The 15,992-nt window shown below is 39.9% G+C and overlaps 2 protein-coding genes across 5 annotated transcripts; both read left to right on the top strand.

Annotated features, from left to right (window-relative positions):
* The first annotated feature begins 5,426 nt into the window (after nt 1–5,426).
* Nucleotides 5,427–10,317, top strand: LOC122289088 (transcription factor GTE10-like). Of its 3 annotated transcripts, XM_043096012.1 has the most exons (10): nt 5,427–5,569; nt 6,260–7,668; nt 7,771–7,948; nt 8,629–8,705; nt 8,811–8,892; nt 9,009–9,089; nt 9,170–9,285; nt 9,385–9,451; nt 9,577–9,707; nt 9,783–10,317. In XM_043096012.1, the coding sequence occupies exons 2-10, from the start codon at nt 6,349–6,351 to the stop codon at nt 10,053–10,055; spliced, it is 2,325 nt and encodes a 774-aa protein (XP_042951946.1). In that variant the 5' UTR covers nt 5,427–5,569; nt 6,260–6,348; the 3' UTR covers nt 10,056–10,317. The 3 variants fall into 3 exon arrangements, with proteins under 3 accessions (XP_042951946.1, XP_042951945.1, XP_042951947.1); XM_043096011.1 differs by having other exon boundaries at nt 5,430–7,668; XM_043096013.1 differs by having other exon boundaries at nt 5,430–7,668; nt 9,761–9,952.
* Nucleotides 10,318–10,953: 636 nt separating this feature from the next.
* Nucleotides 10,954–15,032, top strand: LOC122289087 (3-oxoacyl-[acyl-carrier-protein] reductase 4-like). 2 transcript variants are annotated; one of them, XM_043096009.1, is made up of 11 exons: nt 10,955–11,206; nt 11,357–11,499; nt 11,957–12,010; nt 12,414–12,494; nt 12,591–12,636; nt 12,723–12,817; nt 12,909–12,941; nt 13,551–13,685; nt 13,844–13,937; nt 14,432–14,514; nt 14,645–15,032. In XM_043096009.1, the coding sequence occupies exons 1-11, from the start codon at nt 11,062–11,064 to the stop codon at nt 14,675–14,677; spliced, it is 942 nt and encodes a 313-aa protein (XP_042951943.1). In that variant the 5' UTR covers nt 10,955–11,061; the 3' UTR covers nt 14,678–15,032. The 2 variants fall into 2 exon arrangements, with proteins under 2 accessions (XP_042951944.1, XP_042951943.1); XM_043096010.1 differs by lacking the exon at nt 11,957–12,010 and having other exon boundaries at nt 10,954–11,206.
* Nucleotides 15,033–15,992: the final 960 nt, after the last annotated feature.

Raw genomic sequence — 15,992 nt, 5'->3', positions numbered from 1 at the left:
CCTTGATTAAAGGGTTGAACTTTGAAAATATTAAAGATGATTGATTGTCATCTTTCACATATGTATGTTTTATTTGAATATTTTCAAAAGTAATTGATGCTTTTTTAGACTTATACAAAAGGTAGATGATTTTGTTTGAAAATTTTGAAAAGTAAAGTGTGCTCATTTTGTCATATACAAAAAGTAAAAGATTAGGTTTGAATTTTTTGAAAAGGAAAGTGTGCTCCTTTGTCATATGCCAAAAGTAAAATATTAGGTTTGATTTTTTTGAAAAAATGAATGATGTTGTCTTTGATAATTGAAAAAAAAAAGAACCTTTTATTTAAATTTTTTGAAAAAGTGAATGATGTTGTATTTGACATGTGAATCTTTTTAAATTTGAATATGAAGTCTCATATGCCTATAAATAGATCATTTGAGAGCTTCACATTTACAACACCAAGAGCATACAACATTCATTCAAAACTTTCATTCTCTCTTCTCTAAGTATTGAGCTTTAATCCTTATTCATTTTGAGATATATAGTTTGCGTTGTATTGTTCTTATTTCACTCATTGAGGAGTGTTTTCTGATAACCTACCCACTATCAGCTTTTGTATTAGAAAAATGGTGTGTATAACCCTTGTGCGTGTAGAAAGTATTCTACACGGGGAATAGTTGAATCACCACGTGTAAGGTGATTGCAAGTGTAGAGGGTGTTCTACACGGATCCTTTGTAGCGGTGTTGTTCAAAGGTGTAATAGGTTTCTATCTCCACCTGAAGGAGGTTGAATAGTGAATTTGAGAATCCTCAAGGGGTAGCTTGAGGCGAGGACGTAGGCAGTGGGGCCGAACCTCGTTAACATACTGAGTTTGCTTCTCTCTTACCCTTACTCTTTATATTTATTGTTATTTTATATTTTGTTTATATTTTATATTATATATTTGATTTATAATTGTTATTTTTTTAATACAACTCAATTCACCCCCCCTCTTATGTTAGTCATCTGGGCAACAGTCAGATATCAATCAAGAGCAAACAATTAGGCTAAAGCACCATTAATGGTGAAAAAAATCTGTCTCATTAATGATTAGGTATTTACATACAAAGCGAGCAATGGCGGTATAAAAAATAAATAAATGAATGAATTAAAAGAAGAAGAAGAAGAAGAAGCTAAGGCTCGAGGGCATCGGGTTTCAGCTTGGGACCCTCATCCTCTAAAGCACTAGCCGACAAAACGGGCAAGTCTAGGCCAACAAGACCTGTGAAAGCATCTGGCATCAGGTCCATCCCTAATCGTGGCCATGCTCGAAAGCATCTTTGTCAACAAAGACCTTGTTAAGGTCGAGGTCACACAGGAACTTCTCACACTCATGCGGGAATGGCTGTAAATTCTCCATGACTTTAAGGCCCTCTGCACACCCCTCTGCCCACGTAGCGTCACGAACATCTGCGACCATCTTCAACTAGCTATCTAAGCGGGAGGCAACTCCCCACACATAAGAAAGCCCCCCTGAAGGTCCGCGACGAGCCATCCCTCTATCAAGAGGCTCCTCTAAAGATCTGCGATGCACTCTCTCATTCCTCTATCAACCTGGAGTCCTTTTTCACTTTTTTTTTTTTCAGTTCCTTGCAGCGACTTCCGAGCTTGGCTGACCTCTTACTAGCCTTCTCCAAGGTTGAAAGGACGACCACCAGCTTTTGCTCCAACAAATCCAGCTCCTCCCTATAGCCGCTAGCACACCGGAAGGCCGTCCAGCTCATCGCATGTAAGGTTAAATTTTCCTCCACAATGACCTCCTAACTACCCATGACAAAAGCTGCCAAGGAAGAGCACATAAAAGAAAAGCAAGATAAGCCGCGGTACCCAAAGAGATGATAAAGGAAGAAAAGAGGGGAAGAGAAAGTGAGATGGTATACCTCACAGAATATACCGGACAAGTACTTGACAGCCTGGTTGATCGCTTCTTCACCCCCCCTGTGGGCCATTAAGTCAAGGAAGGGATGACCTTGATCGAGTTTTCTTAGTTGGATCCTTGGGCGACCGCCTCATCCCGATGAGCGTCATCGACACCATCTCTAGTAGGAAGGTAAGGGGACCGACCTCTAAACTCAGGTGCATCTGATGCACTCCCCCCTCAGCCAACACCCCTAAGTTGACCATCAGGCGGTCGCTTGAGCCTTTCAAGTCACTGCTGACTACAACATCCAGAAGAAGCCCACTCACCTACGGATGATCGACCTCCTTATGGATGTTATCGTTAGTGGTAGTCACTCCTTTAGCGGCTAGATCTGAGCTCCCAAGCAATTTAAGAATCTCTACACCAATGTCAGTGGCGTTGCTCCTTTGCTCCCCAGCCGCAGGCTAAGGCACCACAGAGGGTGTACCCGTAACGTCAACCTCATACACATGGATGTGACCACCTATGATCAAGCGAGCTGTCAAGGCTAGTGCAACTGCCGAAACTAATGCCGGAAAGGCACCTGTCAGTGCCAGCACATCTTGGACCTCTAATCGCCAGAGCGCTTTACAGTAAAGCGGCAAGCCCCCCAACTCTTGGGACAGAGCTACAATCCCCAAGACCCAGTGATGGCTCAGCAGAAACTTCTATTGGAGCTTCCCCCCTCCAACAACCCAAAGGCCCCGAGGAAGAAGAGCCTGTAGCCGCTTCAATGGGAACAGTATGGCGAAGTACTCCCAATGAGCTTAGCAAATTAGATGGGTGAACGACCTCGGCGATGGCCAGGACCCGTCCCTAAAGAGCTCGAACTTCCGGCGTGGAACAACCGCTCACCCCGCGTCCTCTAGGCAAAGCCTTTTCCCTTTAGTTGCAGTTAGAGGGTGAGAAGGCTGCTTCTGAGCAATGTTAGCTCACTAGTGGGCCGGGATGACCCTCGAGCTAGCTCCCCCATAAGGAGAGAGGTAGATTCAAATGTTCTCATCTGAAAGGAGAGCCTCCGACCGAATACTGTTGGCATGACTCTTCACCCATTCTCCCACAATGGCGATGGGCTCCTCCTCGGCCAGGGAGGGTAAGATGTGAATCACCCTGTCTTCAAGGACTTTGCCCCAAACAAACCAAATGGGAAACTCACGACGGTCCACATGACCCTCAAGGGACTCCAATCAGGGGCCAAACTCGAAAAAGAACTTGGGAGTCCAGTCCTTCACCTTGCGATACTTCCTCTCCATGAAGACCAAGGGCTACTTCGCTCTAAAGCTGCAACAGTGACCATTAATATCCAATACATTATGGGTCAGAAGGAACTCGTGGCTAGTGAGATTGGCGCATCTGGGATACGAACTCTGCAGGGCTTGACCCCAAAGAACACAACAACCGATCAGGTGCCTCCATGCATTAGGATGAAGTTGAGATGGGGCCAGGCCAAGAAGATCTAACACCTCACATACGGGGCGGGAAAAAGGCAACCTCAAGCCATTGGTGAACGTGGCAGAGAAGAGGGCTACCTTAGACGAATGACCTTGGGTATCAACAGCCTCTTTGTTCAGGTTCGAAATCTCAGAGACTCCAGAACCTAGTAAGCGGTGAGTATGTTATCCAATGTCCGACGATAGACAGTCGAATGCCAGCCACTGCCTACAAAAGGTGGACCAGTATAGCTACTTTTTAGCAAGGGTCACGGACTGTGCAGTTCTTTCTAGAGCCATTGGAGGAAACATAAGAGATAGAGCAAGAAACGGCAAAGAAGAAGAACCAGTGAGAAAATGTACTATAAAGACGGGCAACAACCCTTTCTAGTTTATAAATAGAAGGAAAAGCAACCGTATTGAAGAGACACGTGGCAAGAAGACGAAAGGGGGTGATTCAAATTCTGAGAAATAAGTACCACGAAGCGATGGGAAAGTGAAGATCCATGATGCAATTGAAGGGCACCAATTGTTGTCACCTTCGAGAAGCGCACCTTCAAAGGCTAAAGCCAAGACCATATTCGGGAGGTACCAACGAGTCTTCCTTGACCATAAAGCCAGTACCCTCTCCCCAATCGAAGCTAGCGGTGCGACAGTAGGTCTAGGCACTCTATTGAATTCCCATCGACCTTATCCAATGGAAATTAGTGGGATAACTGTAAGGGAATTTTTCTCATCTACCTTTGGGCCCAAGACGAACCGACCAGGGAGACAAGAAGTAGGGCCCAAGACCCGAAAAAAAGTAGTCTCATCAGACCAACCCACGGGCGATACTCGAAAGGGATGCACCAGCTAAGCAGCGTCTTGGGCGACGCCTGGCCTTTGAGTAACTGTCTACATGGGTGAGAGTAAAGAGAGAAGAATCCCTTAAATCTCTAACACTACTTCATCAACTGGCTAGGGGAGAAGGCAATGGGTCCAAATCAGATGAAGAACCATGCCACATTTATGGTGCCACAGCTGAAACACACCACATTTATAACAACACGGCCCAAGCCAAGCTCCACATTGATGGTACTACCGCCGAAACACGCTGCATTAGTGAGACTAAGCAAGGAATCATAATGAGGTCATGGACAGAGACAGAAATGATTTGTCTTCCCCCATGGACACCAGTAAAAATAGCTACCCCCACTGACTCTCTTCATTTCGCTCTCTCTTTCTTAAAGTTTATTTTTGCAAATGTCTCAAAACTACTAACTGACTTTGGCATCAAAAGCTCATCGGCCCCCAAGTCACCCTTCTTAAGTTTTATCTTCTTTGAGTTTTACAGACCTAGCATTGAAGATTTGAATCCCTAAAATTCGGACCAAAAGCGTACAAAACAATTCTTTAACAAAAGGAAAACAAACTAAATTTAATAAATGAACGTTTTTATTTAATAAAATAAAATAGAAATAGAAAAAAATCTAATTTAAATATACATTTAAAAAATAAAATTTAAAAAAACAAAGGCTTGACCATCCTGAGGCACTCAATTTGGCAGCCCTATGGCCGTGGTTTTGATAAAAATAATTTTATTTAATTTTAATTAAAATATTTCCTTCTTGCATGTACCGTGTACGGAAGATTCACTTACTTCCGTGATGATATTTCTGAAGCCGGCGACAAATGTGGGTCCCGTTTCCGCGTCACATGGCGTGGAAAAGTCAAGACATACACGTAATCGGCTAATCCCAAACAACTTTCTAAACAAAAACGATTTCATATACTCGCCTAATTTAGCTCGCAACGTGTCGGCTTTAGAAGTACGAAGCAACGGTGTCCCATAAATCGGCGAGTACAAACTTCTGTTACTCTCAAGCGTGCCTCTAGAATCCTCAATTCCGCCAAAGATAATTTCCAGGACAGCTCGGATACAAAGGGCGCGACCGAAAAGCATCAGGGCCCGTCCGATCTGAATCGTACGCACGCCGCCATGTTTGGATTATGACCATAAAATATCGTCAACTGGAGAATGAGCGGCTGAGATTAAACCAATTGCGGCGCTCGGGCCTATAAGTAGTGGAGCGACTAGCCTAGCGATCTCAGGCTTTTATTTCGCATGGCTCTCTCTCTCTCTCTCTCGGTGTCTCGCTCGCTGTGGACGTCAGCGAAGGGGTTTTGAGACTAGGGTTTGGAGTCCTACTTCTTTTCGACGGCTCCGTCGAGAGATCCAGGTTTTGAATTGGATTCTACCAAAGCTTTCCTAGGGTTTATATCGTTTTCTCGCATTGACTTGTGCGGTTCGTACAATTTCTTTAGCTTCGATTGGTGTTTTCCTGCCCATCTAGGGTTTTGATCTCAGGAAGTTTCGTCTTAACCAGTTTAGGTTTCTCTCGTAATTCTTTCTTTTCCCTGAAATTTTCTTGATTTCATTCAGAGATTTGGATCTCAAGATAGAGGGTTCGTAGATTACCGATAGACCAAGAAAGGGAAGTTTCATTTGTTTTGTGGTTGTTTCTGGGGTTAGTAAGGTTTAGGGGTTTACATTCGTTGGATTGGATCAGTGAATCTCTCGTGGTTAGGGATATCGCAATCATTTATAATTTAATCCCTTTTGCAATGGATAATTGATGGACTATAGTGTGAGTAGAAAAGTTGTGGATTTTGAAATTTGTTTTGCTGGAGAATAAAGAGCATCATTATTTCTACCAACAGTTTTATTCCCAAATTCTTGAGCTTTTTCGCATCTTTACGTGCTCAAATGACATTAAAGATAACTGAACAAGTGCCGCTACATTGGGCCATAGAATTGTTTTGAGGTCATTTTTTAAGATAAAAAGGAAAACAACCCAATTGGGTGATGATGGAAATATTCGGATGTGTCTTAATTTGATACTTGAGTTGGATTTTGGCATGATGTGCAGATTTCAGAATTTGCTATTTGCTAAGATTGATCGGGGTGGAATTGCTTGTTGTCACCAGTTGATATGTGCGGTTATTTGAGGTTTATCATATGGCACCTAGTGTTCCCATAGATTTCACTGGACAGAAGGAATCGAGGAAGTGTTCAGTATCACAAATGATGGGAAAGTCACGGAAATACTCTAAAGGGCATTCATCTGCTTTTGTCCCGGATTACCTGCATGCTGTTGAGACGATGGGCGAATCAGAAGGGTTTGGTAGTTCTGGACGGGTTGACATGGAGATAACAATTTCTGAGGATTCATATGCCCCGAAGAGAAAATGCATTAGCTTGATCGCAGATGGTTGTGATAGTTTTGTGGTGCCAATGCAAGTTTTTTCATTGTCAAAGATGTCACAGTCTCAAAGGAAGAAATTAGAATTGAGGTTGAAAATGGAACTTGAACAGGTCCAGATCCTTCAGAGGAAAGTTGCTAGTCTGAATTCAAATGTTGTTGTGTTATCCCCCTCTAGTGATATCCGGAGCTGCAGTGATGGAAAAAAGAGGCCTCCACTTGAGAGTTTGTGGAGGTCAACCGAAATATCCGCTCCGCATGGTAAGAAGCGAGCTCCTGCAGGGCGTAATGGGTCTCGTGTGAAAAAGAGTTCATCTGGGCTCTTTGAACCAGTGAAATTGACTGCATTAGAGAATACATCAAATGCTTTGTTGATGGAAAAATGTAAGTTGTTGCTACAAGGTGTTATGTTACACAAGTATGCTTCTATTTTCAATGAACCGGTTGATGTTGTCAAGTGGAACATTCCGGATTATTTCACTGTCATTAAACATCCAATGGATTTGGGCACGGTGAAGAGGAGGATAGATTCAGGTGAATATTCAAGCCCATTGGTGTTTGCTTCAGATGTACGGCTTACTTTCTCAAATGCCTTGACTTACAACCCACCTGGAAATGATGTCCATCATATGACCAAAACACTCAGTAAATATTTTGAAGCGAGATGGAAAGCTATTGAGAAGAAGCTTTCGCTGAGCGCTGATGAGCAATCAGTGCCTTTAGGAGCTGGTGATCCTATAGAAAGTGAAATTACTACCCAAATTCCACCTGCTACAAGGAAAAAATTCCTCACTGAGGATGACACTAGTATGAAGCTAGAACCTGTTAGGCAGATAATGACCAGTGAAGAGAGGCTGAAACTGAGCTCAGAATTGGAGGCTTTGTTGGCAGAATTGCCTGAAAGCATTGTTGATTTCTTAAAGGAACATAGTGCTGGGCAAACCAATGAGGAGGAGATTGAGATTGATATCGATGCTCTTAGTGATGCAACCGTGCTCACGTTAAGGAAGCTTTTAGATGACTATATGCTGGAGAGGCAGAAAAACCAGGAGAAAGATGAACCTTGTGAAATTGACGTACCTTCCTTTCACTAAAGCTTTTGTTTGTCTTTCTGTGCGTCAAATTTTCAACTAGCTATATTGAATTTTATCTGATAAATGACACATTTGTTGTTACAGCTTCCTAATGAGTTCTCAGGCAATGATCTGGTTGATGAGGATGTGGACATCGTGGGCGGTAATGATCCTCCTGCTTCAAGCTACTCTCCAGTAGAGATAAAGAAAGATGTAGCCAATAGAAACAGTAAATGCAGTAGTTCAAGTAGCTCTAGTAGTGAGTCAGGCGCTTCATCCAATGGTTAGTGTCTTTGCATACTCTATATGTGTGTTTTGAATTTACAATTTGTTCTTAATTTACCAAATTTGGAGAAAGGAGTGCAGTATTTCAACATCAATGCTTATCCATTTCAGATCTGGATTCTGTTTTGAGGCATGATGCAAAAATTATATACTACTGTTCAGTTTTGATGTATATTTCTCATGCCAAATTTCAGACTTGTTACCCTCTTCTTGTCTTTCCTTCTTGCTTATGGCCTCAACCTTTCTTGTCCTGAAGATAACATTGAAAAAAAATGTTTTTTTCGTTCTTTTGATAAGTAGAATGTAGCTTCTTTATTAGGTATTATGAGTAGAATATAATTATATATATATGGTGGCTTTTGGTGGTTTTAACACTAAATGCAAGGCATAAGACTTGCTGTAGCTTCCATACCATCAGCATTTCCACTGGTAATAAAATAGAAGTTTCAGTTTCTCTATCCATTAATTTAAAATGGGCGCATGGTTCTATACAATTTACATAGCCTTTCACATTAAATATGCTTGTGGTCACCATAATTTTATGCTTGAATATGTTGGTGGTTAGTGTAAAATGAAACCCCCCCCCCCCCCCCCCCCCCCGGGAGGGCGGGGTGCTTTTTGTTTCTCAAATCTCATATATACTTCTTTTCTATTTTTCTTTTCCTTTTTAATTGACAGATTCAGAGTCAGGCAGTTCATCTAGAAGGGAATCAGATGCTGCTGCTAAAGCCTCAGTTCCCATTGTTGATTTTAAGGTATGCCCGGGTATCTTGAAAAAAGTTAGGAAAGGAACATTATGGATAAAACTCACCCCTCTCTCTAACTGAAGAATTTTTTTTCATGTCCTTTTTCTATGGCAGGAAAGCTTGGGCTCTGGAGCAACATCGGGTCAAAAGAAAGATGATCTTGGTGATTCAGAAATTGAAAATAGTGAGCTTTTAGGTGATATATGTGACCTGTGGATGTTTTTGGATTATGATGTGGTAGCTTTTGCACGCTACTGGGAATAATTAGAATTGATTGATGTGTCGAAGTTTGATGTCTTATTTCTTGTACAGATTCAATTAATGGGGTGGGGCTTGTTGAACAGAACTCCCAGTGCAAGCTAATGTCTGCTGAGGCAGATGACCATCAAGAGGGTAAGCACGAAATCACGAGGAAAACTATCTGCTGTTAGTATTGGCGCATCATCTCATTGCTTCATGCTGTAACATTATAGGGGAGAGTGCTCCATCCGAGAGTCAAGTCTCCCCCGAGAAGCTTTACCGTGCAGCTTTACTTAGGAGTCGTTTTGCTGACACCATACTTAAAGCTCGTGAAAAGGCACTCGAAAAGGTTGGCTGCACTCCTAGGATTGCTGCTTTTTATTAACATCGATGCATATATCCAAAAATTATTGGATATTTTACTCCATTTCATATTGGCTGGGTTCAGGATGAAAAGCGGGATCCGGAAAGATTACGACTTGAGAGAGAGGAACTTGAAAGGCGGCAGAAAGAAGGTTCTCATTTGCACTTTGCTGAACATCAGTTTGGTGTCATCAATGTGCATGCCTGCTTGGAGTTGATTCTAATCAGTTTTCCAAGCTTTTGTTATTGATTTTCTTTTCAATTTTGTTATTATTAGAAAAAGCTCGATTGCAAGCTGAGGCCAAGGCTGCAGAAGAGTTTCGAAGAAAGGCTGAAGCAGACGCTGCAGCTGAAGCTAAAAGGAAGAGGGAACTAGAGAGAGAAGCTGCACGGCAGGCATTGCTAAAGGTAAGGTGGACAGATCATTTTGTGGCAGAAGCGAACTTTTTGAAATGTTATAGAAATGCTTCTGGCTTGTTGCAGATGGAGAAGACTGTCGATATGAATGAAAACAGCCAATTTATGGAAGATCTAGAAATGCTTACGGCTGCCCAGGACGAACATCTACCAAGTTTCCCAGAAGAGAGAAGCCCAGATCATTCTCAAAATGGTTTTGGTTTTGGCAGTTTCAAACTTCAGGGTAACCCCTTGGAACAACTTGGACTGTACATGAAGGTCGACGATGAGGATGAAGAAGAACCACCCAAGAGCACTCCGGAACCATCAAACGATGTCGAGGAAGGAGAAATTGATTGATCAGTAAAAATTTCTTCCTACCAAACCAGCTGAGGTACTAGAGTTGAAGATGATCAGATCAGATCACCCTGTTCAACACAGGCCAGACACATTGGGTCGCTCGCCCAAACTGCATCCTTTTCAGGTTTCCTGGCCAATTTCCTGTTTGATGGTGCGCATCGAATCCTTGGCATGATCAGCAGCCATGGTTTTGGGTTTGGTTTTTGGTTGGAGTGGTTCAACCTGGTTTTTGGATTGGGATGTGGTGTGACTCTCAAACATATTGGGGGTAAAAAAATTACTTGGTCACCTATTTTGGTGGGGGGTTATGTGCTTGGGGAGGGGGGGGGGGGGGGGGGGGGGGGGGGGGGGGGGTGTTTGGAAGTAATGTACCATATCAGCTATTCATTTTTTTTGGTTTTTGTAAAAAAGAAAAAGAAAAATCCATAAATGTAGTCCTGCATTTTTTAGTTTGTTGGAGGGGCGCAACTGTACAATATTCAAAAGCGCTAGACAAATGGGCATTCACTCTACTCATTTGTTAGTTTTCTTGGACTTAATTACAGTTTTATTCACCTGTCCGACTTGGGGTATAAACCATAGACATAATAAAATCTGTTTTTAATGTTCTTGTTGTAACATTCTGTTAAAATAAAAATAATATTCTAAATTTGCACATATTTTCAACAACATTCAGACTAATTCCAATGATTTAATCTTTTTTAATGCTTGGAAAAAAAAAATCATAGTTCGATAATTTGTACACTTAGTTCTATCAATTTTTTTAATATAAAATAATTATTTTAATTAATTATATTAAGAGAATTCGTAAAGAATGGGCAAAAATATTTTTACAGAAGTATTTAAAAAATATAAGAAAAAAACGTTAATAAAAATATTTTTAAAAGTTACTTTATTATCAATTCCACCAATCTGTGCTTCGCCACTTCAAATCCTCTCTCTCTCTCTCTCTCTCTCTCTCTCTCTTCTTGGACGCTTGTCGGCCCCGCTTGTTCTCAGGTTCTCAATGGCCGCCGCCGCCGCTATTGCCTTCAGCTCTACTGGAGCCCCGGCGAAGCTCTCCCACTTCTCTCGCCTCCGCCCTCCGATCTTCGCCTCACTTCGATTGCCTCGCCTCTCCTCTCATTTCGGATTCGTAACCTCCTCCTCCGGTAAATCATAATTTCTTTCTTTTCTATTTTTCGAGTTTCCGTATGCCTTTAGCTTTATTCTTCTTGTCGATATAACTATATAATTGGAAATATGTGTGATTGTATTGTTTTGTATGTATGTTCATACGGATTGTGCGAGTTGCTGTGCAGGCTTGGGAGCTCAGGTTGCAGCAGTTGAGCAACCGAGTGTAGGTGTTGCTAAGAATGTGGAAGCTCCGGTGGTTGTTGTCACTGGGGCTTCTAGAGGCATCGGAAAGGCCATTGCTTTAAATCTCGGAAAAGCTGGTTGTAAGGTCTCTCATCTTTCTATCTATCTCTGGACTCAGAGACGACAATTCCTGAATCATGCATGCGTTTGCGCGTAGAGGGAGGGAGTTTTAGCAATTAATTTAATTGAAACTATTGTATATAGTAATATGTGTAGGTGGATATACAAATATATACATATATACTTGGTGAGGCTGTTTCATGCCAGAAAAAGACAAGGATACTTCATTTGTTGCTTGATTATGTAAATGTGATAAAATGAAAAGAAAATTATGCTTTTAGAGAGCTTCTAGGCGTGCATGCCTCCTCTCGATGTATCAAAAGATTCAGGCTTTCCGATTGTTGGTATGTGCTGCTTATACTGAAAATGCTGTAATGGGTGAAGGTGGTTAATCATGGTCATTTCAAACTTTAGAAGAATTCTAGTCATTAGTATCACTCCCATCACCCGTGTTGATGGTAGACATGAATGCACCATTACAGGTCCTAGTAAACTATGCAAGGTCGTCAAAGGAAGCTGAAGAAGTTTCCAAGGAGGTATGTTCTTTTTTTGTTTGTTTTGCATTTTCTTCTTGTCCTTTTTGTGTGCGTGTATATACAATGATTGGTGTGCTGTCTCCATCTTTGATTGCTCATGATTCCCAGCCATGTATGATCTCCATTTTTATATTTGGTGATTTTTTTTTTTTTTTTTTAATTTTAGGGTGAACAAGAATTGAAAGTGAAAACTGGTGGGAAGAGCTAAAGTCTCTATGCACTGTCTTGCCATTGTACTTGTATACTTAGTACAGTTATAACCTCTTAACAGTGACGGTTCCTTTTGACATTCTAAAAATAACATAAATATTGCTTGCGAGTGTTGAAGGGATATGCCACAACACCGAGTGGTTATTTAGAGTAGGAATCACACGAGTGTGAATGCTTATGTCTTTTGTTGCAGATTGAGGCATGTGGCGGCCAAGCTCTTACCTATGGGGGTGACGTTTCAAAAGAAGCTGATGTAGAATTGATGATTAAAACTGTAAGCAAATGCTCTTTTATGTTGATGGAGTTTCCTTTTGTTGTTAATTGCAATTATTGCTTGCATTCTGAAGTCGTTCAATTCCCATGCTTACAGGCAGTTGACACATGGGGAACTATAGATGTCTGGATAAATAATGCAGGTTAATTTCGATGACCTCAAATCACCTTTTTCTTTTTTTTTTTTTGGTTGCAATTGTTTTTACCAACTGTTTGGCTACTCCTTTAGGAATAACTCGAGATGGGTTATTGATGAGAATGAAAAAATCACAATGGCAGGAGGTTATTGATCTAAATCTTACTGGCGTATTTCTCTGCACACAGGTGTGTATATTTAGAAGACCAATTATTTAGCATTAGAGTATACAATATTAGTTCACTGATATTTTACCTAAAGTTGCTAATAATTTTGCAGGCTGCAGCCAAAATTATGATGAAAAAGAGAAAGGTATCCATCCTTAGGCTTTCTTTTCTGACAATAGAGACAGATGATTTAAACAAATGAGTTTTCACTACATCAACCAAACTAAGAGCGCATCTGAATGATTTCTTTATAATATTATAACTGCAAACCCTCACAGGGAATACCGGTAGATCAAATATCAATACATCAACTTTATGGGGGATTATGGTGAATCAGGCACTTTAGTAGGGGTGATTGAACTAGATTTGGCTGCAGGTCAACTTTCAGCTCCAATTTCTATCTTCCATTTCCACGGGCTTTCCCATATCAGCATTTGATAGTTTGCTGGTGTATAGAGGCCTTTGTTCAGGAAGTATCATCTCTTGGACTTTGGATTGTGGAATTGGAAAGTGACAACTGTAAATAGGGCCAACCCTTGTATACATACACACTACACATTCCACCCAAGGAAAAAGAATAGAGACTACAAATTTTGTCATCTCATTCATGCATCCAGACTCAGATTATTTGGCATTATTTGACATTACCAGTCTCAAGTGCAAATGAAATTTCAGTGAGGCTTGGTTGAAATTATTTGTCCAGGTCTTTCATCTCTTGCTTCTACATCCTCTCAGCCTACTCTTTGTTCTGCAGGGAAGAATAATCAATATAGCATCTGTTGTTGGTCTGGTTGGCAATGCTGGACAAGCAAACTACAGCGCTGCAAAAGCCGGGGTAATTGGATTTTCAAAGAGTGTTGCAAAGGAATATGCAAGCAGGAATATTAATGTAAGCATCTAGGAATATTATGTAAATGTTTGGCTAACAAAACAGACCAATATGCTCCTGGTGCTATTGACTACAAATATATTCTTTTAGTTTGTATTTGTCCACAGCTTTGTGGTTCCCTTGGCCTAATGCAACTAAGTAAAGCTCTCTCTTCGCAGGTTAATGCCGTGGCTCCTGGGTTTATTGCATCTGATATGACTGGCAAGCTCGGAGAAGACATAGAGAAGAAAATCTTGCAGACTATCCCATTAGGTGAGATTAAAAGATTACTTACTGAGCTTATCATTGAAATTGTGTACATGACTCCAGCAATTTGAGCATTTTATGAACCTGTTGTAATTGCTGAGAGTAAGTTACGAGAGGTTAGAGAATTACACATTATGATTGATATTAAAACTTTTTTATGTGACAAAATAACTATGTTGTTATTCTGCTGATAAAATCTTGCAGTTAATACTCTTTAGATTTTTCCCAATATATTGATTGTAGTTATTTTACTTTGATTTGATTAAAGACAACAGAAGGTTTCTCTTTTTCTCCCCCCTTTATTGTGAAAGTATGTTACATGTTTAGTGATGTTTATGCTGTTTAGGACGTGTGCTAGTGGCTTAAATAAGATAATCAAAGCCAGATCCTCCAAGATAATCACGTCTTTTGATTTTACCATCGAATTGTTTTCAATTGAGTAATAAAATGCTTCAAATTCAATGGAGACCATGATTGTTATTTTTTTACTGTCCACATAGGGCGGTATGGCCAACCTGAAGAAGTTGCAGGAATGGTGGAATTCTTGGCGCTTAATCCAGCTGCCAGCTACATTACTGGGCAGGTAATGTTTGGTATATGATGTTTTGTTCTTTTGTGCTTTTGCATTTTTTTCTTACACTGGTAAACGGCCACCAATTTTGTATTTACATCTCTTTAGGGGTTCATGTATGTGTACGTACTCTTTATTGCAGGTCTTCACCATTGATGGAGGAATGGTGATGTAGATGGCCTGGCCCCAAAATCTTTGCCAGCTTCATCTTAGAGTTTGACATTAAAAAAATAAAAAATAAACGCCTTTAGTTAAATTTCATTCCATGTATTTAGCTTGAAGCAGTAATTGAGATGCAGAAAGTAGGAGGATTTTCTTCTGTTCTTTTTTTTTTTATTGTTTTGGCCTAAGAGTAATGACTAATGATATACATACATTTTTCATTTGTCTTTTTACAAGTATGTTTTAGATTGAGGATGGTTATGTATAATTTGAAACTTAAATAACAAAAAAATCCTTATGTATTTTTGATAAAGTGGTACTATCACATTGATTGTAAAAATTTTGTGAAATAATTGTTTGTATATCAATCAGCAATGTATTTTTGTTTTAGTAATGTTATACACCACACCACCATTACACTTTCATCCTATTATGTAATATGTGACACATTTATTCCCAATAAAGGATCATTTAATGGTATAAATATGTCAGTCTTACATAGTGGGATAAAAATAAAATGGTATTGTGGTATATAGAATTTTCTTAAAATTAATGTGGGCCTACTACCAACACCAAGCTATGAGTTTATTTTGCTAGCCTAGTGTCTCCTGTTGTGTTCATAATTCTCAAACCATTGTCCTAATAAATTTAAATTAAATGATTTTGGAGCTCTGAGGTTTGGGACGATTTAATTATTTATTGATAATTAAGTAATTAATTACATCAAGCAGAATGATTGTGTTGGATAGAGTTTTCCTCCGAATGCACATGTTTTTTTAAAGAGAGATACTCTAGCTATAAAGTCATTATATAAAAATAATTTTACAAACTGATGTGGTTTGATGTAATTAGGTTAAAAAGTTGATACATGACTCTTCATTAAAAAGCATGTGCTTCTCACATGATATGATCGAGGGACACATGATAATTTCTATTTCTTAAAGTGTTTTGCTACGTACAAGCAAAGTCGCATACTAATCTGCGTACTAATATTGATTCATTCATATTTAAAATGTAAATTAACACTATTTTTAATAAAATTTATTTTTTAACCAATCATATTAGATTGGTGCACATATTAGTATGCAGTTATGCGTACAACTAGATGTTTCCTTTTTTAAATGAGTTGAAGGAAACTTCATCCAACCAAGTTTGGAGAAAAACTGTCCCTGACTATGTTTATTCCCTGTAAACCAAGTTGATAAATATTCAACTTCAAAATCATAGAAATTTTTTTTATATAAATAAAAAATAAATATTATTGATCAGAATATAAAAGGCATGGCCCGTATATACAGTAAGGTACCTAAGTGCCAAAATCAAAGAAA

This window comes from Carya illinoinensis, chromosome 12 (assembly GCF_018687715.1).
Source record: "Carya illinoinensis cultivar Pawnee chromosome 12, C.illinoinensisPawnee_v1, whole genome shotgun sequence".
NCBI classification, from domain to species: Eukaryota; Viridiplantae; Streptophyta; class Magnoliopsida; order Fagales; family Juglandaceae; genus Carya; species Carya illinoinensis.
Note: the sequence above shows the minus strand (reverse complement) of the source record. Positions and strands in the feature narration are given on the sequence as shown.

What these genes read in the sequence shown, in the direction of transcription:
- LOC122289088 (XM_043096012.1), top strand. Translation starts at nt 6,349, where the DNA reads ATGGCACCTAGTGTTCCCATAGATTTCACTGGACAGAAGGAATCGAGG. An exon ending in GTCAGGCGCTTCATCCAATG is followed by an intron (nt 7,949 to 8,628) that starts GTTAGTGTCTTT and finishes TTTAATTGACAG; the next exon opens with ATTCAGAGTCAGGCAGTTCA. An exon ending in TGAAAGGCGGCAGAAAGAAG is followed by an intron (nt 9,452 to 9,576) that starts GTTCTCATTTGC and finishes TGTTATTATTAG; the next exon opens with AAAAAGCTCGATTGCAAGCT.
- LOC122289087 (XM_043096009.1), top strand. Translation starts at nt 11,062, where the DNA reads ATGGCCGCCGCCGCCGCTATTGCCTTCAGCTCTACTGGAGCCCCGGCG. An exon ending in TCGGAAAAGCTGGTTGTAAG is followed by an intron (nt 11,500 to 11,956) that starts GTCTCTCATCTT and finishes GCACCATTACAG; the next exon opens with GTCCTAGTAAACTATGCAAG. An exon ending in TTATGATGAAAAAGAGAAAG is followed by an intron (nt 12,942 to 13,550) that starts GTATCCATCCTT and finishes TTTGTTCTGCAG; the next exon opens with GGAAGAATAATCAATATAGC.